This window comes from Cyanistes caeruleus, chromosome 2, assembly GCF_971803275.1.
Source record: "Cyanistes caeruleus chromosome 2, bCyaCae1.hap1.1, whole genome shotgun sequence".
Taxonomy (NCBI): Eukaryota; Metazoa; Chordata; class Aves; order Passeriformes; family Paridae; genus Cyanistes; species Cyanistes caeruleus.
The window spans coordinates 24,936,619-24,957,617 of NC_141702.1; the positions used below are offsets into that span (position 1 = coordinate 24,936,619).

General features: G+C 37.7%; 1 protein-coding gene across 30 annotated transcripts in view; it reads right to left on the reverse strand.

Annotated features, from left to right (window-relative positions):
• The window catches only part of DST (dystonin), a 283,922-nt gene that overhangs the window by 70,343 nt on the left and 192,580 nt on the right, over positions 1 to 20,999 (reverse strand). For all 30 annotated transcript variants that reach the window (XM_086876137.1, XM_086876130.1, XM_086876116.1 and 27 more), the window contains 12 exons: positions 20,110 to 20,233; positions 18,113 to 18,321; positions 17,533 to 17,850; positions 17,188 to 17,354; positions 16,493 to 16,649; positions 16,112 to 16,238; positions 13,586 to 13,648; positions 12,515 to 12,750; positions 10,763 to 10,892; positions 8,969 to 9,168; positions 7,068 to 7,563; positions 4,633 to 6,107 (listed from right to left, as the gene is read on the reverse strand). In XM_086876137.1, coding sequence (XP_086732263.1) covers positions 4,633 to 6,107; positions 7,068 to 7,563; positions 8,969 to 9,168; positions 10,763 to 10,892; positions 12,515 to 12,750; positions 13,586 to 13,648; positions 16,112 to 16,238; positions 16,493 to 16,649; positions 17,188 to 17,354; positions 17,533 to 17,850; positions 18,113 to 18,321; positions 20,110 to 20,233 — 3,702 coding nt within the window. The remainder of the gene's footprint in view (positions 1 to 4,632; positions 6,108 to 7,067; positions 7,564 to 8,968; positions 9,169 to 10,762; positions 10,893 to 12,514; positions 12,751 to 13,585; positions 13,649 to 16,111; positions 16,239 to 16,492; positions 16,650 to 17,187; positions 17,355 to 17,532; positions 17,851 to 18,112; positions 18,322 to 20,109; positions 20,234 to 20,999) is intronic.

A 20,999-nucleotide genomic window follows, 5' to 3' on the forward strand; every position in this document is an offset into this window, starting at 1 on the left:
TCTTTCCCCCCCCAGTGGGATTTATTGGAGCACCAAACCAGCCTATCAGGACAAAGATTCCGGTTTTGGAAATTGGCATCTTCTAAATACAGTTCAAGACTAGCTCCTAACCGCGGAGGGGAAGGGATGGGGAGACTCGCAGGTAATTTGCCAACAGCACAGGAGGAGCTGCCGTGACCAAGAAGCTCCGCTCCAGTAGAAGCCAAACCCCCAGTGACCTCAGCTGCTGGTGTGACAGCAGCCATCAGTTACAGGGACAATTCAGATCGCAGTTTAAGGACAGCATAAGGCACTTAGTGCTAAAACTTAACACTGTGCGTTCACTACAATCAGCTGGAGCTTTCTGCATTCAGCAGCAAGCAGGATACACTGCATGCAACAAATACAAACACACCACACTTCATGTTTATTGATTTACTTAGTAAACAGCTACATATCAAAACACTAAGGGCTTGCAAAACAAATTCTCTCTTCCTCCTCTCTGCTGAGCTGCCATATAACATTTGGATTATGCCAAACAGATAATCACCTCTGGATTCTCTAGCAGATAAATGCTAAAGATGCAGAAAGAATTTTAGATGCTTTGGATGAAAGGTCATATCACCCATGGTTATTTTCACCCAGAACAACCAAAACATGCTGAATTCAGAAAGGGATGCATGATTTTATAGGGGAAGTATATAGCTGAAATTGGTCTGTATTTGTTCAATAGCAAAATTATGTTAACAGTTTAAAGATAGTTTACCATTTTTAATTGTTTCTGTTGAAGACTTTTGTATGACAGATAAGTCACTTTAAAATGCAACTCTAAAAAAAATTAATATTTGCTTATATTACCTTTGCTTTTCAATACAGACCTTAACTGTAGTAAAACCCATAAAGATTTTAGTATCTTATTCTAGGGTTTGTAAACAGCGTGTGGGATATGCAACATTTAGCTCAAAGAGAAAATTCTCATTATGTTTTCAACATTATCTGCCTTCAAAGCAAAAATCAGAGGACTGACACATTCTACATAACTAACAAGATATGTAGATGTGGCATTTATGGACACTATTAATGGTGGACTTGGCAGGGCTGAATTAACATTGGACTCGATGTTCTTAAAGGTCTTTTCCAACCTAAACAATTCTGTGGTTCTGTAACATAAGCTAATTAAAATCTTAGTTCAAGCTCATTGGCAGGACTACTCAGGCTACCTAAAAATTCCCATAAAGTCCAATTAGAAGGCAACCTCTAATGACTATATCTACTTTAATTCAAAAGTAAAAGCAAAAATCAAATGAACCATATGCTCATGAAAGCTGTAACAATGACATATTGGTTTTACTAAGAAGAATGACAGTACAAAGAATTGTAAAAAAGTTTGGAAAAGTAAAATAATTCAACTTCGTGTTCTTTCTCTGTTTCGGGGAGAAACTAGCTGCAAATGTTTCTCCAACTGCAAACATTCTAGCACTGTGCAGCTACTCAAAACCAGAGTGTTTGGTTCAGTCCATTTGCACAATTCTTTTTTGTTTTGATTTTGAAGAATGGTGGCAGACTCAGTGTACCTTAACAAACCTAATTTACTGAAATTTCCTTTCAGGACTAATCTACACATTGCATACAGACTTTGGAGTAAAAAGTGTCTTACTAAGCCAAGTTAACTAGTAATTTTTTGTGTGTGTTTCATATTAATTGAGATAAATTATTAATTTGATTATACTATTCCTGAAGAGAAGTAACAGTTGTGGTTCTACTTTGAAATGAACTGCTCTGAAGATTTTCATTTACAGAAAGTAAATTTTATAACTGCCTTGTAAATAAAATATATAAATATGTATAAATATAAAATATTTCTAAAAAGATATATATATATAATATCTATAAAATATAGAAATATGTAAATAAATATAGTTTAACACTGATGGCAACTACCTACAATTTAACATTCTTTACTGACTGGAATAAGTACATTACAAAGAAGAAATATAAATTAAACAAATATACATATGCATTTTAAATAGATATATATATATATCAAATACTACTCAAAGTGAGTTTATTTTTTAAAAAAACATTAGGCATTTTAATGTCATGCCAAGAAGATGCACGCAGCTGTAACTCTTTATGTACATAAAAATTGGTTAAACCACAAAAAACCACCTCTGGCCCATTACGTGAGATCCTTCCCTGAAGAGCATGAAGATTTCATGTTAATAGATCTATACCAAAGAACAACTCTTTTGCCTTACTCTTGAGGAATTTAAGTTGACTGTAGCTGCCCACAGAAGCTAAAGACATAAGGAGCCAGACAGTGGTTTTGTGGCCACATTTTCAGGTTGTATGTGTTTGCGTACGTGCACAAACATGTGAGCAAACACAAACACACCACAAGTGGAGCAGGATCTGTGGGATCCAGTCTCCCTGCAGTTTGCTGCCTCAGGTAGAACTGCTCTCTGGAAAGGCAGAGTATAAACTGATAGATTACTTACTGTAATTTTTATATGCCCCAGTAGCACTGACACTAAACATTAGGAGAGTTGATCCCTATCCTTCTGCTATCAGTATCCCTTCACTAACTACACTCTCACAGAGCAAAATTTCCCATTCTGGTCTCTCTATTTCCCTTCTTCAAAGGCTCCTCACTCTGCTGTTTTCTTTCTGCATTTGCTTTTCACTTATTTAAACAACCCCTTCACTTTTTCATCATTCTTCACCTCCTGTTTAATGGCATTGTGTTTTTAATCATAAGCAAAAGCATGGCCTAAAATAGTTGCTTCAAGCAAAACACATTTCTAAGCTTATAAATATCTAATATAAATACAGTCCCAGAGTAGACTTCTGGATATAAACATGCTGCTATCACTGTTCTCCTTTATGTCTCTCCAGATTTTTTTCAGTCTTCTTACCACATAAGCTCTTGTGTTTCAGGGATGCTGTCACCCTACTGGTCTGCACAGGTCTCTCATCCCCAAACTGCTCAATTGCTGTGCTGTGTCCAATGCCCTGATGAACTACAACACCGGGACAACACACGGGGAACTGGATTTTCCCACCACGTGCTCATCAGGTTGTAACAATCCAGAAACATTTTTCTCTATAATAAAATACATATCTGTACATATACAATTCATTGTATAAAATAGGTATTAACAAAGACCTGAAGCCGTACCTAATGTTTGAAAATGTAAGAAATTAGGTGAAATCAGAGATCCCAAACTGGTTACAACTGAAGTCATGTATAGCCAATGTAAGCAACAGCATTCACAGCAGAAGCTGTTGCTGTTTTCCAATATCCAAAATGTTTTACTAACCATATACAAAGAAAAGCCATTTGTTTCTCTTTTAAATTGAAATAGACTTGTTAGGATAGACTGGCATACAATTTTAATCCTCCCAGTCTAATGGAATCTCCTCATAATGCAACCATTTGCTCAAGGTTTCTGTCTCTATTTATGTATTCTCAAAGATCATCAAAACTCACAGTAACTTCCACTTGAATTCCCCAGATGAAAGTGTTCTGGTTTAATTTTCCTTTCCAATATGGCTTAAACAAGTGAAATGCACCCTCTGTTGGGCTAGCTGTGCAATGACTCTTTTCCAAGGTCATCAAATTTTTAACAGCATAGCTTATCAAATCCTAATGAAGGTTTGGTTTTATCATTAAGTGTCAACTAATGTACAAGTCATACAAACATTTGAATCAGTATTATACTGGAATGAAACTAAAGCAGTGCAGAATATTCATTGCTACTATATAGCCATTAGGAGATTTATGATCTTTCCCAAACACTGCTTACATCTATAAATCTTTCTGGTGAGCACTGGAAATTCATTTCTTGTAACCTAACCCAAGCAAATATCTCTACTTATTTCAGCAGCAAAGCTCAATTAACACTCATCTCCACTGAAATGCAATTATTTTTTTTTTTTTTTGAGCTGGACATGGATTGCTAGCTGGTGTATTAAAAAAGCTACACACAGAAGCTCTGGAGAGAATTTTGGATAAGGATGCTACAGAAAAATCCCAATATGATAGGGGAATTATTTTGCCTGTTTTCTTTTATTAGAACGTTTCTAGGTAAGGATGGAATTCAGTGAGGTAAAACTGGCCAGTGTATCAGAACAGAAAATGGCAAAAGGTAACTTCTTAAACCTAAATATGCTGAAATCTATACCCAGGTGAAAAAACCTAAACTGCTCAGATGAGCAAAGTCAATGTGGGCTGGTAGGTGAACAGGAGGAGTAGGTAGGTAGGAGTCTAAAACTCACACCACTGTGAAGATGAAAGTTGTGTAATAAATGGACATCAAATAGGGACAGTATGCAGTTTCTCAAAAACAGCAAGGCATATGGATTACAGAAGGTAACAAGATAGTGAAGAGAGGTGAAGAGGGAACTGGGGTGCAGGAACTGGGAGCTGAGATGCAAAATTCCCAACGTTTGCAAGCTGAAGAAAAGGAAAGCTTCTCTGAGCATAAGATCCCCATTTAAAACAGATGAAACAGATAAAATAGAGGCAGAACAGAATGCTGTGAAACAAGCCTCCTCTAAGGTCTGCACTTAACCAGTCTCTTTCACTATGATGTTTAACAAAACGGCATTGTGGTAAAATACTTTATAATAGAAGGAAAGCAATCTTCCTACCTTGAATGTATTCAGCTGCTGATTAATAGCCTCTGTTTCCATTCCAACAGGACCTTGTGACTCTTCATGTTCTTCAGCTCTCCCAAGCAGAGTGGAAAATTCTTTTAGTTTACTGTAAAACTCCTCAACACGGCAAATGGTACACTCCACCTGATCTTCCCTGGCTTTTGCTCTGTCTAGTAGCTTGTTGCACTGTTTATTTAGAGCTTCCAAGTCTCTCTTTATACCAACAAGATCAGGAGAAGCTTCAGCTTCTGTGGCTAGCATAATTTTACAGTTTTTATTAGCGTTTTCATTATTCACTATAAGATCCTCCAACTTTTTCATGAAACATTTTATGTCCTCTCTCTGAGATTGCAGTACCTTGAGATCTCTCCCCACTGGAGCCATGCTATCAAGCTCATCATCAAACTCTGCAAACTGAGAGAACATCTCTCGGATGCTGTTTTGGAAATGGCCAATTCCCTGAAGTTTGGTCTCCAGGAATGAGCACCTATCCTCAACTTGCTGCTTCACTGCAGTGTATTCTTGCTCCAAAGATTCGGCTTGGAGTAAGAGGTCAGAAACGCCTGCTGAATCAGAAGCCTCTACCACCAGGTCTTGGGCAAGCTTTTTTGCTAGATCAACGTGAGGCTTTAAAGCTTGCAAGGCTTTCTGCTGGGCCTGCATCATTGTCAGGTGTTTGTTACTGAATGACTGAGGTCCAAGTGAGTCATGAGCTTCCAGATGCTCTTTGGCACTTTTAAGCTGTCTTTCAGTTTCTCTGGATGAGTCCTGAAACTCTTTCAGTCTTTGTGCCATGTTTTCCAAGCACTCTCTCTTTTTATGTAACTGTTCTGTAACCACTTTCACATTCTGATTCAGCACCTTAGTTTGTTCTTGTACAATTTCTTTATCTGTTTGACTTGCACTGAGCAAACTTTCAGCAGAATTATTTAAGAGTTCCACCATCCCATGGTGTTTATCCAGGTCCTTTTGCCACGCCCTTACCTGAACAATAGAATCCTCTATTTCAACTGGGTTTATGCCAACTTTTAATTCACACAGGTTGCTTTGGCATTTCTCTATCCATGGCTGCAGATTTTCTACATGGTGCTTATATTTGAGGGCTTTCTCCAGACAATCTGCCAGTTTATCTTCCCTTTCTTTTACCTGTTTATTCATTTCATCCCAGTTACTCCTGAGTGTGGCAATTTGGGATTGTAATTCTGCTTTGTCATCTCCTTGAGTCTTCTGTAAAATACTTTCTCCTTCTGCAACAATTCTTTCATATGAACCAATCTGATCAGTCATTGTCTTCTTAAAATCTTTCTGTTCTTCAATTAGTGATTGCAAGGCATCAAGTTTGGCTGACACAGGACGAGCCTGGTTCAGCTCTTCTTTCTTTTTGCTTAGCCAGGCCTGAAAGTCCTTAGACATTTGTTGGAACTGATGAGAAGAGGCATATGCTGACTGAAGCTGCTGAACATGGTTATCTACAAAGAAGAAGGCAGCACAGAGGTTCATTAGCACAACCTGCTAGTATTCAGTGAAAAAAAAATAATAACTAATATTGATTCTATTATACATGATCATTAATTTAAGGAAAGCCAGTCCTTAGTAGGTGGAGTTTGACTGGCAGGCAGCCAGGTTTCTTGCAAGGGGCAGACTCATTCCTGTAATACAGAAGAGCAGTGAAGGCATTAGGATATGAATCAAATGAGATGAGCTTATCCAGTCTGTGTCTACATGGATCCCACCTGGGCAGATTTTGGTGGTAAAAAACACACAATCACGTTTCATGGCGCTGTGATGTGTAAGCACAAGGAATATTATGTACCTAACTCCCAGTAGTGCCTAACTCATGGCCTACAGGAAATACATGTTCCTGGGGAGATTCTCTGGAGTTCCTCATGACCAGAGGAAATTAAAAACCCAAAACTGAGGCTGCTAGGGAGAACAAAGTATAATATCACTTGCAATGTGTTACTCGGTCAGTTCTGTTGTTCACAAGGTAAGGAAAGGCTGCAGACTGCCAGCCCCCTTCTGTCACAGGCAGTTTTATACAATTACCACTGTGTTTCACCAAGCCATTAACTGGTATTTGCCTAGAAATTATCATTTTGACTTATACTCTGCCCTTATGAAGTTGGGTAACTCCATGAATAGCATCCTCTTTTGGAATTCTAATTCAGTGAAGATGCACCTGAAGGAACACATGACAAAACAGCCTTGCTATTTTACTCCAGGTTCTCTCCTAAACTATTCACTAGAAATCCCAAGCATTGTTCTTACCTTTTCAAGACATGGGGATTCTTCTAAATTCTAATGTACAACTGCTTGGGGTTGGACTGGGTTGAGAGCTGGCACTAGGCTCACTTCACTCAACACCTCTATCACAAACTTTTGCCTTACTTTATGCTTTAGTTACTGTTTTTCTTTAAATAAATACCAACCTGATTTTTGCTCAATATCCTTAAACGATTTTAAGATGCCGTCTAACTGTCTTGTAAGTTCTGCTTTCAAATACTCTTCCCCAACCAGTGTTGACAGCTCTTCACAAAGAGCTTGTGCTGCATTTATATTCTTCTTTTCCCGTTCTATTTCCTCCTTCATTTCTTTAGCAATTTCCAGCTGTTGTTTCACAGCATCAGGTTGTGTACTCACAGCCAGGCTGCTGCTGAGTTTACTATCCAAGGCACTTAGCTTATCAGACAGACTTCTGAGTAAGCTTTGATACTCTGTGCTTTTCACAATGGCTTGGTCAATTCGGTCACATCTCTTCTTCAGCTGGCTGGTGAGACTGTCCCACTTCTGTGCCACAGCTGCCAGTTGCTCTTTCACAGTTTCATGTGAGGGTGGATGTTCACCAGGTCTCTCCAGAATCCCCTGCCCAGCCATAGTTAACTGCTCATATTGTGGCTTTCTGGTGTCAAACTCCTTGAGCAGAATCTAGGAAAAAAAAAAGAATGTTAAAAATAATTTACTTCACGAGAAGAAAAGACTGCTTCTGACAAAAAAAAAGTCATGTAGAATTTGCTGTTCTATTATTGAGTGTATCCAAGTTTGAAAGGCAGTGAAATAAATGTGCCTTGTACATAAACTGTGTTGTTTCCAAGTATTTACATCAAAGAAACAGAAAAAAAAGTGGTGAATTTACACATCATCTAATAGAAATTCAACCAGGAGATACAAGTAAACAATGAATTCTGTTAATATCATAGTAATTGAGTCCACCAAGCAAAATAAGTGCTGTTTAGTTTAAAGTAACGTCTTCTTTCCTAGACAGATTTGATATTTGTCTTAAGAAAGAATTTCAAAGAAGATGTATTCTGACATAATATTTCAATGTTTTATTATAGAACAGAGACTATTTGGTTAATTCACAAAATGACTGAACGTGTAGTGTAAGACCTTTTAAATTAATATCACTGGTTATCAATATTTTTTTTTTTTTACAGTAAGTCACAGTTCTTGCAAAAGAAGGGACAATTATAATGGTTTTACTTTACAGAACATTCCAAACCCTTTCTAAGTCAATTAGGTTGAACTTTTAAGGACTGTGAAGTGATACATGATAGTCTTATGCCATCTGTCTAGACTTCTGAAGCACTTAGAAACCAATATTGAGTCATAGTACTTGAGATAGTATTAGAACATAGTTCATGGTTTGAACACTTTGTTTTAAACAATACTGATATTATAGCTTTAATAACACTTTTTTTCAAAAACAAAATAATTTCCCATCAGTTTAGAATAACTGTCAGCAATAGAAATGTTTGAAATTAAATTTTCTACCTTCTGAAGCCTGATCTGATTTCACATTTACTTTCTTTTGTCTGAAGTTTGCTGTGCTGCTGTCACTAAATTACTCCACTTTTTCATTATACTTTTTTTTCCTGTCTTTGACACTCTTGGCCCCATATCTATCCACAGTACTGCATTTCTCTTGCCTTCATATTTTTGTTAGCTACTGGCACAGTTAAGGGAATAAAATCTCAAAAAACTAGTTCTAACCACAGACTATACATGAGGAATGACAGTAAAATATCAAATTAATAAAATTCAAATGGACATTTTCATTCCACTAGAGAGAAACCACAGTAAGGTCAAAACAGAAAGACATATCAAAGGATCAATGTCTCCTTGACATTTTTCTTTGCCTATTCTGATCTCTTTTCACTCTTATGATAATTTTTTCTTGTAATTACTGTTGTCAAGTATGGCGTAAGCTGATACATAAATAAATCTAATGGCTTATACTAGCCATGCTCTGCTCTAGATGCAAAATAGTACTTTGCTAATAGCAAAAAGGCAGAAGAAACTTAAAGCAATAATGTGTGTTGGCACTACTCACCTGAACCTGCTGCTTTTGTGTATTCAGCATATTAGGATCAATTGATAATGGTCCCAGCACACTGACCATTAGCTCCTTTTCTACAAGCCAGTGCTTTAGCTGAGCTTCTGCTGTCTGGAACTGGATCAGGTAATTTGAAGACTCCTCCAGTTTTTGTTGTCTCTCAGATGTAACTTTATTGAGTTCTTTCCATTTGGAATCTAACAATGATAATGTTAGCATATTGCAAGCATGTTCTAGCAGATGGATTGTGAGACAGCAGACCATATATGAAACATAAACAGCGCCCTCTCATAAGCCTCCATGCTGATTAACTCCAGATATCTTATTGCAGTGACTTTGCAAATAACATCTTTTAAAAGTCAGACCATGTACACTTTGATGACAGCCAGCCACATGTGGAATTTTTAGAGCAATGGATATTCAACACGTAATAAAATTATATTAGAATATTACTAAATGAAATACCCCCAAGTTTAGGCTTTGGTCTCAAATGATATAGAAGGCAAAGGGTTCTACTCAGTTATAACTCAGGTTATATATCAGGTGCCTGATTTAAATAGACAAATCTCCCTGCTTATTTAGTAAAGCCCCATAAGTTCTCAAGAGTGATCAGAAGCCTGAAATTATGCTTCAACTCTGAACAACCCTCTGAAAAAGCCTAGCTCTTTCAAATGCCTGTAACATCCATCTGAAACCATTCATCTAAAACATCTAAACCAGGTACCTAATGATGAGCAATGAGAATACTTCTGCTTATAGCTATTTCAAAAGCACTGGGTGAGCTTAGGTTCACACCTTGCCAGTCTGTGGTCCTTTCCACTATGGCAAGTGGCTTCCAGAGCAGCCTTTGAGTCTTAGTCTTGTATCTTCCCCCTGCCCCTCTGTGATATTGTCAGTGCTTGCTCAGTCAGCTCTGGTACTTTGCTAACTCTCCCTGGCCCTGATTTTCATCCTTGTTTTTTACAGTTCCTTTTGCTGCATCACAGTGCTCTGTTCATTCTGTATTAATCCCCTTAAAACACAACAAGAGGTCTGTTGGAGACCTTACCTGCTACTTAAGCTTTTCAGAGTTTCACTTACAAGAAGGACAGACTGGAAAAACTCTCAGCTTCAAAATTACTGTTGGTGTAGCAATGGAAATGCCTATCACTATGAAACAAGATTGACATGCAATGCTATTGATCTATAATTCACTTTAAAATATGACTCACATAAAAAGGATTTTTAAAAACTCATGACAGTTAGGTACTGCAATATCTCAGAATCTATTGACTAAACATGGTCATTTTCTTTTTTTTCCATTGGATTTTTTTGAAAATTTTTAGCAAAAATTATACAGTTTTAGAAAACAGCAAAAAACCACCAAACCCACAAAAGGCCAAAAGCCACTAGTTCATGAGAAAATACATGTAGAAGAGCACTACCAACAACTGAAACCATTCTCTACATGAAATCAGAATCACCTTAATTTGTTACATTTTGTAAAAAGAACAAAATATATATGTTGCTCGTAACTGGCCAGTCAAGTTTTAGCTGCCCACCATTTAAAAAAAGATAAAGCCTCTCAAACAGGGAGTCAAGATATAGCCTGTGCGAAAATACAAATTCAAAGCCCATGGACATCACTGGAATTACTTCAGATCTACATGCAAATGCAGTCATTTCCACAGAATTTAAGAGGTAAGAGGAAACAAGTTATTGAAAGTAATTGTTATTGCTAATAAATTTAAAAACTCATAATAAAACAACTTCCAAATCAGTCTGAGCTATAATATAGCTTTATTGAAGTACCTATTTTATCCAATGTTTGTCTCCACTTAGGTGCCTCAGGAGAGTCAGGGTTCTTCTCCAACAGCTCTGTAACTTTGTCCTTTAATTCCTGCACCTTATTTGCACTTTGCTTTAATTCAGTTTCAAACAGCTGAAAATTTAGGTGATAAAATAAATAAATAAGAGACTAAACAAGAATGATAAAGTTTGCAGTCCATAATACTGAGGTACCAAACATGAAGACAAAAGAATAAATATCTAGCCTGTATATACTACTTTTTTGCTATGAATCCCAAAACATGTTATAGTGACATAATGTTGTAGTCAATCTTTTTGGAAGAGAGAACCTGACAGATATAAACTATATTAATAATTATTGCTTAATTTGAACAAGTGACAGAACTAGAAGAATTCAGATAAATAAGATTCACTAGGTCCCATCATATTCACACATATTTGGAATCTATTTGTGTACAGAAAGCAAACTGACTAATGCAAAGTACAGCTCACAGCAAAAATAACCCAGCTAGCTCTGACAGAGAGGAGTGTGGTGTGGCATCAGTAGAAGTCCTGCTATCAGAGACAGGCTATTTTGTGTAGATCTCCTAAACCCATAGTTTCAAGAGAATCATTTTTAAGTGTAAATCTAACAGAAGACTGAGATACACCAGCAAATCTTAATTAATGCTGTTCTTGCAGACAGAATGTTTCTTACATGCCTGGCAAAGGGCTCTTTTATGAATGTTCTTAAGTAACAAGGCTTGCCTCATGGAGCTGCTTTTCAATTATCCAAACCCCACAAAAATAAACACTGAACAAACTGTACTTGATTTAGAACTTCTAGTAAAAGGTCCAATGCATCAGATGACTCTTGCCTGAGCACTTGCTCAGTTTTCCAACTATTTGTGAATACTTTTCTATTACTATACTGCAGGTTAGATGACCATGATAGCTTTGCACATTCTCTGTTAAGAAAAAAGAGCTGGTTTTCTTTCACACCTAGTCTGAATTTTATGACTGAATGTTATCCAACTCTAAGGTAGATGGTCAGGTTAATTTTTAAGGGTGACCCGCCAAATACAGAAGAAACTCAGTTAAATCTAATTTTGTCTTTGTTTATATACAATCACAAGCAAGAAAAGAATTTTTGCTATCCGCTTCATTTCCCTTTACAGATGAACCTTACATGTGTAAATATTGTCCTTCATTGCTAGGGGAGCATATGTCTCCTATGCTGAAACAGGACAGAAGCTTACTGCTGATTCAGTGGTTTTCTCATATCAATTATAAAGGGGGGAAGGAGGCTGTTGTGCAGCTATATAACTTAACAAGCATGACAGGGCTGCTGAAGAGAAACACTGCCTTGGAAGACACATAAGCCGCTGCAGCTGCAGGGAGCGGGAGGTCTGTGGAGCGTCAGTGAGCCAGCAGCTGCAGAAACAGCTTTTGGACTGATACAGACCTTCAGATATTACAAGTAATCTATTATATACCTCTAAACCACTAAGATCAAAAATGTTTATTGCATAATCAGTATATTCAAACTGTCCACCATAATTATTATTTTCTGACCTGCAAAACTCATTCTCTCTGACACAGTGCTCCTTTACTCCACTGACACAGTTTTCCAGATTTGCTCTAAGCCTGACTAATATGCTTAGTAGGATCATTTAAATACTCTCTGCAACATTAAACTAGGCTGAGTTATCAATTATTTCATAGCATCTGCCTAATAACTACAAGAAAAAGTATTTGTTTGAAGGCACAAAGTACCTTATGTTGCTCGACTTGGGCTTTAACTGCTTCACTGTCTGTTGGAGCAGCTTCCCAGTCTGATGCAGTTTTGTCCATTTTTTGCAACCAATGCATCATTGAGGCTGATTCTTCCTGAATATTTTGCATTTTTGAAAGCATACTTTCTAGTTCTGAAATCTTTTCATTCAATAAAACTCCCAAATCTTCATAGCTGTGATTTATATTAGACATAGCTTGTTGAACAGTTGTCAGTTCTGTAAAGAGAGGTGCACAAAGACTGTGTTAGAAATTACAAGCTTTTGAAACAATACTGAATGTACTGAAACAGTATTGAACGGTATTCTGAGCTACAGTAGCTAATAGTCCCCCAAATAAGAAGTCACTGAATATGTTGGAGTTACTTCCAAAACATTCTAAGTGTGGCAACACTACACCTGAATAAGCTACTATTAGTTCCTATTTGCAGGAACTTCTTATTTCACAGAAATCATTATTTCAATACATACAAGTGCACAGACATGTTTCAATCTTTCTACCCAGATTGAAAGATCTTTCAATCTTTCTTTTCTGTATTTTAAGTAACAATTCCATGACCAAAAGTTGCATGTACCTGGCTACAATTCAGATACTATAAAGCCCTTATATAAAAGTTCCTTTGTTTCTAGTTGGTCACAGTGATACAAATGTATATAAAATGGGTGTCTTTGTATACAAATATTTCTATATACACATGTTGTCAATGCTGATGAGTGTTAAAGTTTCAATTCCATTGCAAGGTATTTCTCAAAAGTCATGCCTTATATTAAAATAGCCACCCCTGCATACATTTATAAAAGTACATATTGATTCAGAAAACAAGGCCAGATTTGGTTGGTCCTCAAAGAAAATAATGAGACAGGTATTGCTATAATTACTTACAATAGTCAATGCCCTAGTCAATGTAGTTGTCTTATGTGATGGTGATGTGAAATTTCAGTCTAATAATGACTGCTACAAGCAGATTTATGTATAACATTTAAAAAATACTTTCATGTTTAATAGTAATTGCCAAGCAACATTTCTTTATCGCATGCTGAAATTTTTACTCACCTTTATTTTTCAAGAAGTCCTGAGTTCCTGGAGCTCCTCCTTCACCATTTAAAATTGTGCCACCTGTGGATCAACAGATATTAAGCCTCTTGCTTATCTGAGCCTTTTCCCACCAAAACCCCAGCACTTCATTTCCTCTTCAAAGCAGCATGATCCATAGCTGTCATTACATCAAGAATGAAGCTCCAACTAGCCAGTACCATCAGTGGTCTCACACAGGCAGAGCATGTGCATATGGGTGGGGTGTACATGCATGCACTTAGAAGGGTGCACATATCTATGATTTATCAGCAGTCCTACTGCTTGCAGTTCTGGACTAAACAACTCACCAGGGCCAAGGGTTTATTCCCTACCTGTGAGGCCTATTCACATCCAGGTTGCTAATATCACTTCCTTCCTCTCTCCCAAAGGATCCTGTTCCCTACTAAGAACACGGTTTTACCCAGCTGTGACGGGTGTAGCCTGGGAGATGACAAGCTGGCAAATGCTGCCACTAAGGAGAGCACTAAACATTAAACAGCAAAGAGTCCCAGAGTCCTTATTTCAGACACCCCAACCAAAGACACTGCTTACTTAGGGCACCTGTACCCACCAGGGAAGCAGTCGAGATACCATTCCTGGAGGTATTTGAAAAACATGTATATGTGCTGCTTGGGGGCATGGCTTAGTGCTGGACTCGGCAGTGCTGAGTTAATATTTGGACCTTAAGGGTCTTTTCCAACATAAAAAGATTCTATGTGCATTGTAACTCCGCACAGAAAGTTCTTGAAACCAGCTGGATTAATCCCTCCCTATCTTGTCATAAGCAAGATTCAAGCATGTGCTCCGTGACAGGAATTTCAATGTGGCACTCTTACACCCGAAGTTCTTACTGTCACTTGGAGGCAGCCACTCACTGAGGCTGCCCTGCTAATTAACCATAATATCAGAGCCTCTGAAACCAGAGCTAATGGGCTTTGTAAAGTAGAGTCAGACCAAAGAGCAGGGCCATATGACCACACTGCAGAGAACTGTAAGGATAATCACTCCCCGCTCTCCTGCACATATGTAATCCCAGAAGAGCAATTAGCAGAGGAAGATTAATGGTTGCCTTGGAAAAGGCTGTGCATCCACCCCCCCAGTACCAGCTGGACAGTGAGGACCACATTAGTGGCAGCTGGAGGATGGCAAGAGAAAACAAACCAGATAAGAGAAGTTACAGGCTCCAACCAGGGCCCTGTAGATCTTCACGCTCTTTTAGCTGGACTCTGGTATTTGTAACTGTGATAAAGTGATACACAGTACAGCTCTTGTCAAGAAGGGTAGATATTCTGGTCTGGAGCTGCTCTTATGTGTTAGGTATTTAACTAGATTTTCTATCTGTATGCATAGGAGTGGAAAAGAGGCAGAGGAATGAGCCCAAATAGATCATGGAAGATTCCAAAAAGTTCTTTGGAAGATTGTTATTGAAAGTTAAAAAGAAAAAAAACAAACCAAAAGCAGAGGCAGCTATTATATTATACAAGAAAGAAAGTGTTCTGCTTTTGCCCAATAGGTATCTTCTGGCAGTCCCCAACTTCCCAGTCATTTGCAGATGACCAATGAAGGCCAAAACACTTGAATTTATTTCCAGACCTAGTCAGTTCAAGAACTGACTGAAAATGTGCTTACTGCCATTAAAACACCCCATGTCCTTGAACTATGCCTGGAATGATACTTGGCTTCTTTTGGTTTCTGTAAAACAAATTAGTATTTAGCACTAGAGTAAAAAAACATAATGGAAATAGATTTGCTATCTTTAAAGTATGATTATCAGTAGAATTTAGCTGAAGATCTAGACAGAAAACACACTTTGGCCCAGAAAAATCACGCTGAGATGCAAAGTTGATTCCCTTCTGTGCTGTTGTTTCAACTAAAACACTGACTAATACTAATTATGATATCATATTAGGATGAGTAAGTTTACCTAGGCTCATTTTTTATATAAACCATCTCCTCACTACCCTTCTAACAAAAACTCCACGACTCCACAAAACTTTCTGTGTTTGCTTGGTGTCACAGAATAGCCTGTTGTTTATTAAATAGGTATCTCTGTGCAGGTACATCAGAGTTTGTAAAACAAAGCTTGTATTTCTCCTACTTGCAGATTGGATGGATATGTGAAGCACAAAACACTGACCAGAAAAATTCAATTTCTCATTCTCAGAAGCTTTCTGGGATGAGGTGAAGGCAACTGCGATAGTGTAATTTTATTCACTATCTGGGAATTACAAAACAGCTCTAGGACATGTTAAACCTTTGCATCAGTGTACTTTTACATTATTATGGCAGAATAAAACAATGAGAATGTGTGCTGAATTACTGTGGCAGCTAGGCAGTTTAAACAGAATCACAGCAAACAATGGTCAGAAGAGACATGGGTAAATGTTTTCTCACGAGCCATAATATTCAGAATGCTAAACCAAGGCTGAAACAATATTAATTTTTGTCTTAAAGGTTTTAAAAATTCTTGGAATGTTAGGCTTACCTGATTATACAAAAGCATACCTGATTTGGCAACTGCTCTCAGTTTTGCAGGAGAAGTCACAGCAGTGATTAAGTTACACAGCAAAGTTCCTCTGCTATTCATTTTCTGCAGTTCAGGTGCCTTTAATGTCCATTCATCTTTTAAATTCTGGTTAATAAAGATAGTAATTTGTTCATTACTAAACTGACTTCAGACTTTAGAGAATTAGCGTTCAGAAAGGAACAACTTTACTGCTTGAGAATCTCTTGCGAAACATACAAAACAAATGGGAATGTAAATGCAGACTGCAAGCCCCCTACTCCCAATACTGTGACTGCTTATACTTTAAATCTGTATTTCAATATTAGTAATAGGTGCCTTATTTCCTTCAGCTAGATTTCACTTCTCCTACAAAGGCTTACCAATGTATCTTCCAAAGGTTTCTTTAACTCCTCTGTATTCAGAGAGGGCTGTGCTGCTGGAATTCGTTCTGACGTCTCCTTTATCCATTTCTTTAATGATTCTACTAGGAGCTCAAAAGCATCCATTTGTTTCTGACAAGATGATACATCCTCTTCTCTAGACAATTAAAGACAAAGGAATGACAGTATTCCTTCTAATATTTAAACCAACAAATATTATTAATCTGATATTACTATTCCTAAATTCAAAGTATCAAAAGGCTAATTTTATGGATACAAGCAGAATGTGCAAAACCTAGTCTTACTGCAAATGTAACTTCTGTGGAATTTCTCCAGCTTTCCTTTGCAGATTGATGCCAAATAATGCTCTAAAGCAATATACACAAGCAGCAATTTATGTTCTGTCATGGCAGGAGAGAAGTAGAGTTTTCTTAAAATTGCCAAGAATCCTGTAAATGTCACAAAATTTGAACAATTACTTATCTTTATGGCCTTTTTTAGAGCTCTTGGGCCAGACAGGCTAACTACAAAGGCATTTTCAAATAGCATCTTTTCCTTTCAATAGAAAACTCCTTACTTCCTCTGGTCAACCGCAATATCTTGAGATTGCATACAAAAGGATAGCAGTAAACACTGTAAACACATTCACGCTGTGTTATTAGCTGAAGTGGAAACACTTTTATTATTCAACTTACTTTTCTTTTATTGTCTCCTCTACCTCTTTGAATTTCTTTGACAAAGCATTTACTTTCTCTAATACCAGTGCTTTATCTCCAGGAAGAGCATGGAACGAAAGTTCTTCAAGGAGCTGCTTCAAAACTTCCAGATCCCTCTTGTGTTGTGCCAACTCTACACCAGCTTCCTGCAAAATAGGATTACATTCAACATATTAGACTCTACAATCACTTGTTCAAAATTAAACACTTCACTTTAGCTAACCAACCAGTGTTGGGAAAAAAGACATGCCTTGTTTCTTGTTCAATCACTTAGATGAGTTAGACTAAGAACGCACAACACATACCAATGGAATGCTACAGTACCTGCATGTATTGAGACACTTCACTAACATCCTTTCTCAGTGCCTCCGTCTCACTGAGTGCCTGGTTTTTCTCATCTAGAAATGATTGAAGTTTTGTTGACAGACCTTCGAATAACTCCACTTTAGTCTTCAATTCCTCCATTTTCATAAGCTTCTCCCTATGCTTGTTACTTGCTTCAGAAAACCGTCCTGCAAGTTCACTCATTTTAGCTTGCAGTGTGGATGCAGTGGACGGATCTGCTGTTTCCATGAACTTCTTCACTTTTTCATTCATAGTGTTTATACTACTTTGGCGACCAGCAATGTCTTGTTCTAGCATCTGAAACATACAATAACAACTTTGTATTACTTGCAATTAAATTTAAGAAGTGAAATTCATCTACCATATAAAGCAACAAATCACTACAGCTAGACCAGTGTGATCTATTTCAGCTACAAAATCCTTATGAACAGTTTCACTTCACACAACAGTCCTCTTCAGTATTTTGAATCCATAAAAAATGCCAACCTAAGATTTTATTTCTTTCATTAAATCTGAATTATCAAACAAATGTTTATTTTTTTCAAAGAATGCTACTTACGATGCTTTTACTAATAATGTCCTGAATAGCAGCAGAATTCAAAGGCACTTGATCTTGCTCTTTAAGGCTCTTTTCAACTCCTTCCATCCAATCCAGCATTTCATCCAAACCATCCTGTACACTTAGGGATCGTGTCAGAGTTACTTGAAGCTTCTCATTCCTTTCATTCACAGATTTAGACAAATTGTCATATCTTTCCACAATATCATCTGATAAAGAGAAGATATATTTCAATTTTTATCTCTAGCCAAACTAAGCTTTTAGCTTACTTCACCAGCACTCGCCAGTTGAGTCAAAAATTGCTACGTTAGAATGAAGAAAATAGAAGTCAGCTTTAGTCAGTAAAAACATGGAAACAAAGACCAACAACTTCAAACAGAGTCAAGAAACACACTGGACAAGGGAAATGAGGGAGTAGCATATAGCTGTAGTGCCCAGTGTTAGAAACTGGTTTCAATGCAGCTTTAGCTTAAGGCATCTGTTGACTGTACCCAAGAAATAAAACAGCAGAGTATTAAGACAGCTCTTCTATAATTATGTCTCTTATGTTATTGTGAGATCTGAGAGGTTCTTCATTAGACATCCAACACTTTCAAAATAACTCTCCAAAAGTTACAAGCTCCATGTACCTCCCATAGAGTTTTATCACCAACTCCAAAGAGTCAAGCCAAAGTTGTTTTATTTTGTTCTGCAACTTATTTATGGGATTCCATGAACAGATAGCTGGCACAGAAAGTGTCTTCAAACTTCAGACAGTGGTGAATGTCATGCTGTGCTACTTCCCACAACTGATAGGAAAGAGGTGTAGGTGCTAAGGTTTTGGTGGTGGTAAGGGTTTGCTAGTGACAAATTTTGGCTCATGTGAGAGGAGGTCAAGGACTGCCCCATGGAAGACACAGATGGTTACAGCCAACTCCAGCTGACCCATCACAGGGCACAGCTGAGCTCCTCAGCCAAATTGGTGGTGCCACTGGAAAAACATATTTAAGAAAAGGGAAAACACTGCACGGGACTGAGAAATGAGGGAAAATAAAGTATGAAAACAGCCCTGCAGACATGAAGGTCAGAGAAGAAAGAGGGAGAAGAGATGTTCCAGGTGCTGGAGCAGAGATTCCCCTGAAGCCTGTGGAGGATGGATATTTCCTGAAGGAAACACAGCCTATATCCACACTAGAATAATATTAGCCCAAGAGACTTCAGTCTGCAGAGAGGTCCCTCACCAGAGCAGGGCAAACATGTGAGGAGGAAGCAGCAGCAGAGAAATTATGGACTGACCACAAGCATCCATTTCCCATCCACACTGCACTGTTTGGCAGGGAGGAAGGGGGACCAGTTAGGAAGGAAGGAGTATTAGTAAGCCTGAAAAAAACAATGGGGTGGAGGAAAGTGTTGCTGTAATTTGTCTTTGTTTCGCATTTCCCAAACCTATTTCATTTAGCAATAACTGAAAGTTAATTTTTGCCAAGTCAAATTTATTTTCCCCATGACAGTAAAATGTGAGTGATCTCCCCATCTTTATCTCAACCCATGGGCTTCTCTATCTTAATTTTAACTCCTGTCCACTTGAGCAACGGGAGCGAGAGAGAAGGTGGGTGAGCATCTGGCACCCTGCCAAAGTCAACCCCTTCATAGACATTCCTTAAAGTTAGAAGGAAGTAATTCCTAAGCTAAGAAAACTTCAAATAACTGCTTGTAAACAGATTCTTTGGAGTCATGTTTCTCTGGAGAATTTATGATCCCCAGCAAACCACTACCTCTGCGCAAGCAATCCCTATTTCTGTAAAAAGAAAAAAAATGAAATGTCAGTGAAAAGCATATGGATCCATGCAGGAGAGAGACCAACAATAAAATTACTGTGTTGTAATGACTTATGACTCAACAAAACATGGATTTAAACAGTGACATAAGAATGTGGAAGCTCTGCAATTTTTCTCTTCCAGAACCTGTGTGCAGACACAAGTGATAAAAAGAGGTATTAAGAAAAGCAAATATTTTACCCAGTGTTTTCTGAATCTCATCTTTGTCTGGTGTCAACTCTCCCCTTGTGTCCAATAACACTTCAGCAGCTTTTTTCAGTTTTTCTACAGCAATTTGGTGATTAGACACTTGTCCCTGAAGAACCTGTAAAATTCCACTATTATCAGTTATGCTTTTCAGTACAGTTGATATTTACATAAGTCAGACTTGAGATACATCACAGAACCTAAACTTAGTGCTGGGAATAAACTAACTCAATTTGTGACCTCTCCTTAAGAAAAATCCTGACCTGTGGTTATGGCTGCTGTTAACCTTCTGGCCCTTGTTTTAGTTCATTCACCATCTTTTTTACCCTACATTTTAGAACACTTGTCTGACCCAACTTATTTTTACACGTAACTTCAAACATGTCTTTTGATTAATTGTTTCCAAAGACCCTTTGTACAGACGATTATAAACACATTTTTCAGTTCAGCACCTAAGAACAATTCAGAGGGAAAAGCATACAGTCAACAGCAGCAGTTACACATTCATCAGCAGTGGTATCGACAAAGGATCAGGCTGATATTGTAGCACAAACAGGAACAGCTTGAAACAAGATGATTGCCTTCACAGCCAGGTACCTGTGTGGCTGAATTTGGCCTAGGTTTGTCCATCTAACCAAGGAACACATGTTCAGAGACTAGCCCAGCCATGATTTTCTCCAGACTCAACAAAGACAGTAAGGCTAAATCAACATCTAGTGGCTTCACCTCTCTAGTGTGTACGAGTACTTTAGGGTAAATAATCTTTAAATTATTTCAGGGCTCTGTGCTAGTGTTTGTTTTGATTCACTTGAACCTTATACAAGTCCAAAATGAAGGGACATCTCATTTATTTTTTGAATATTCATTGATACTCAATGAATATA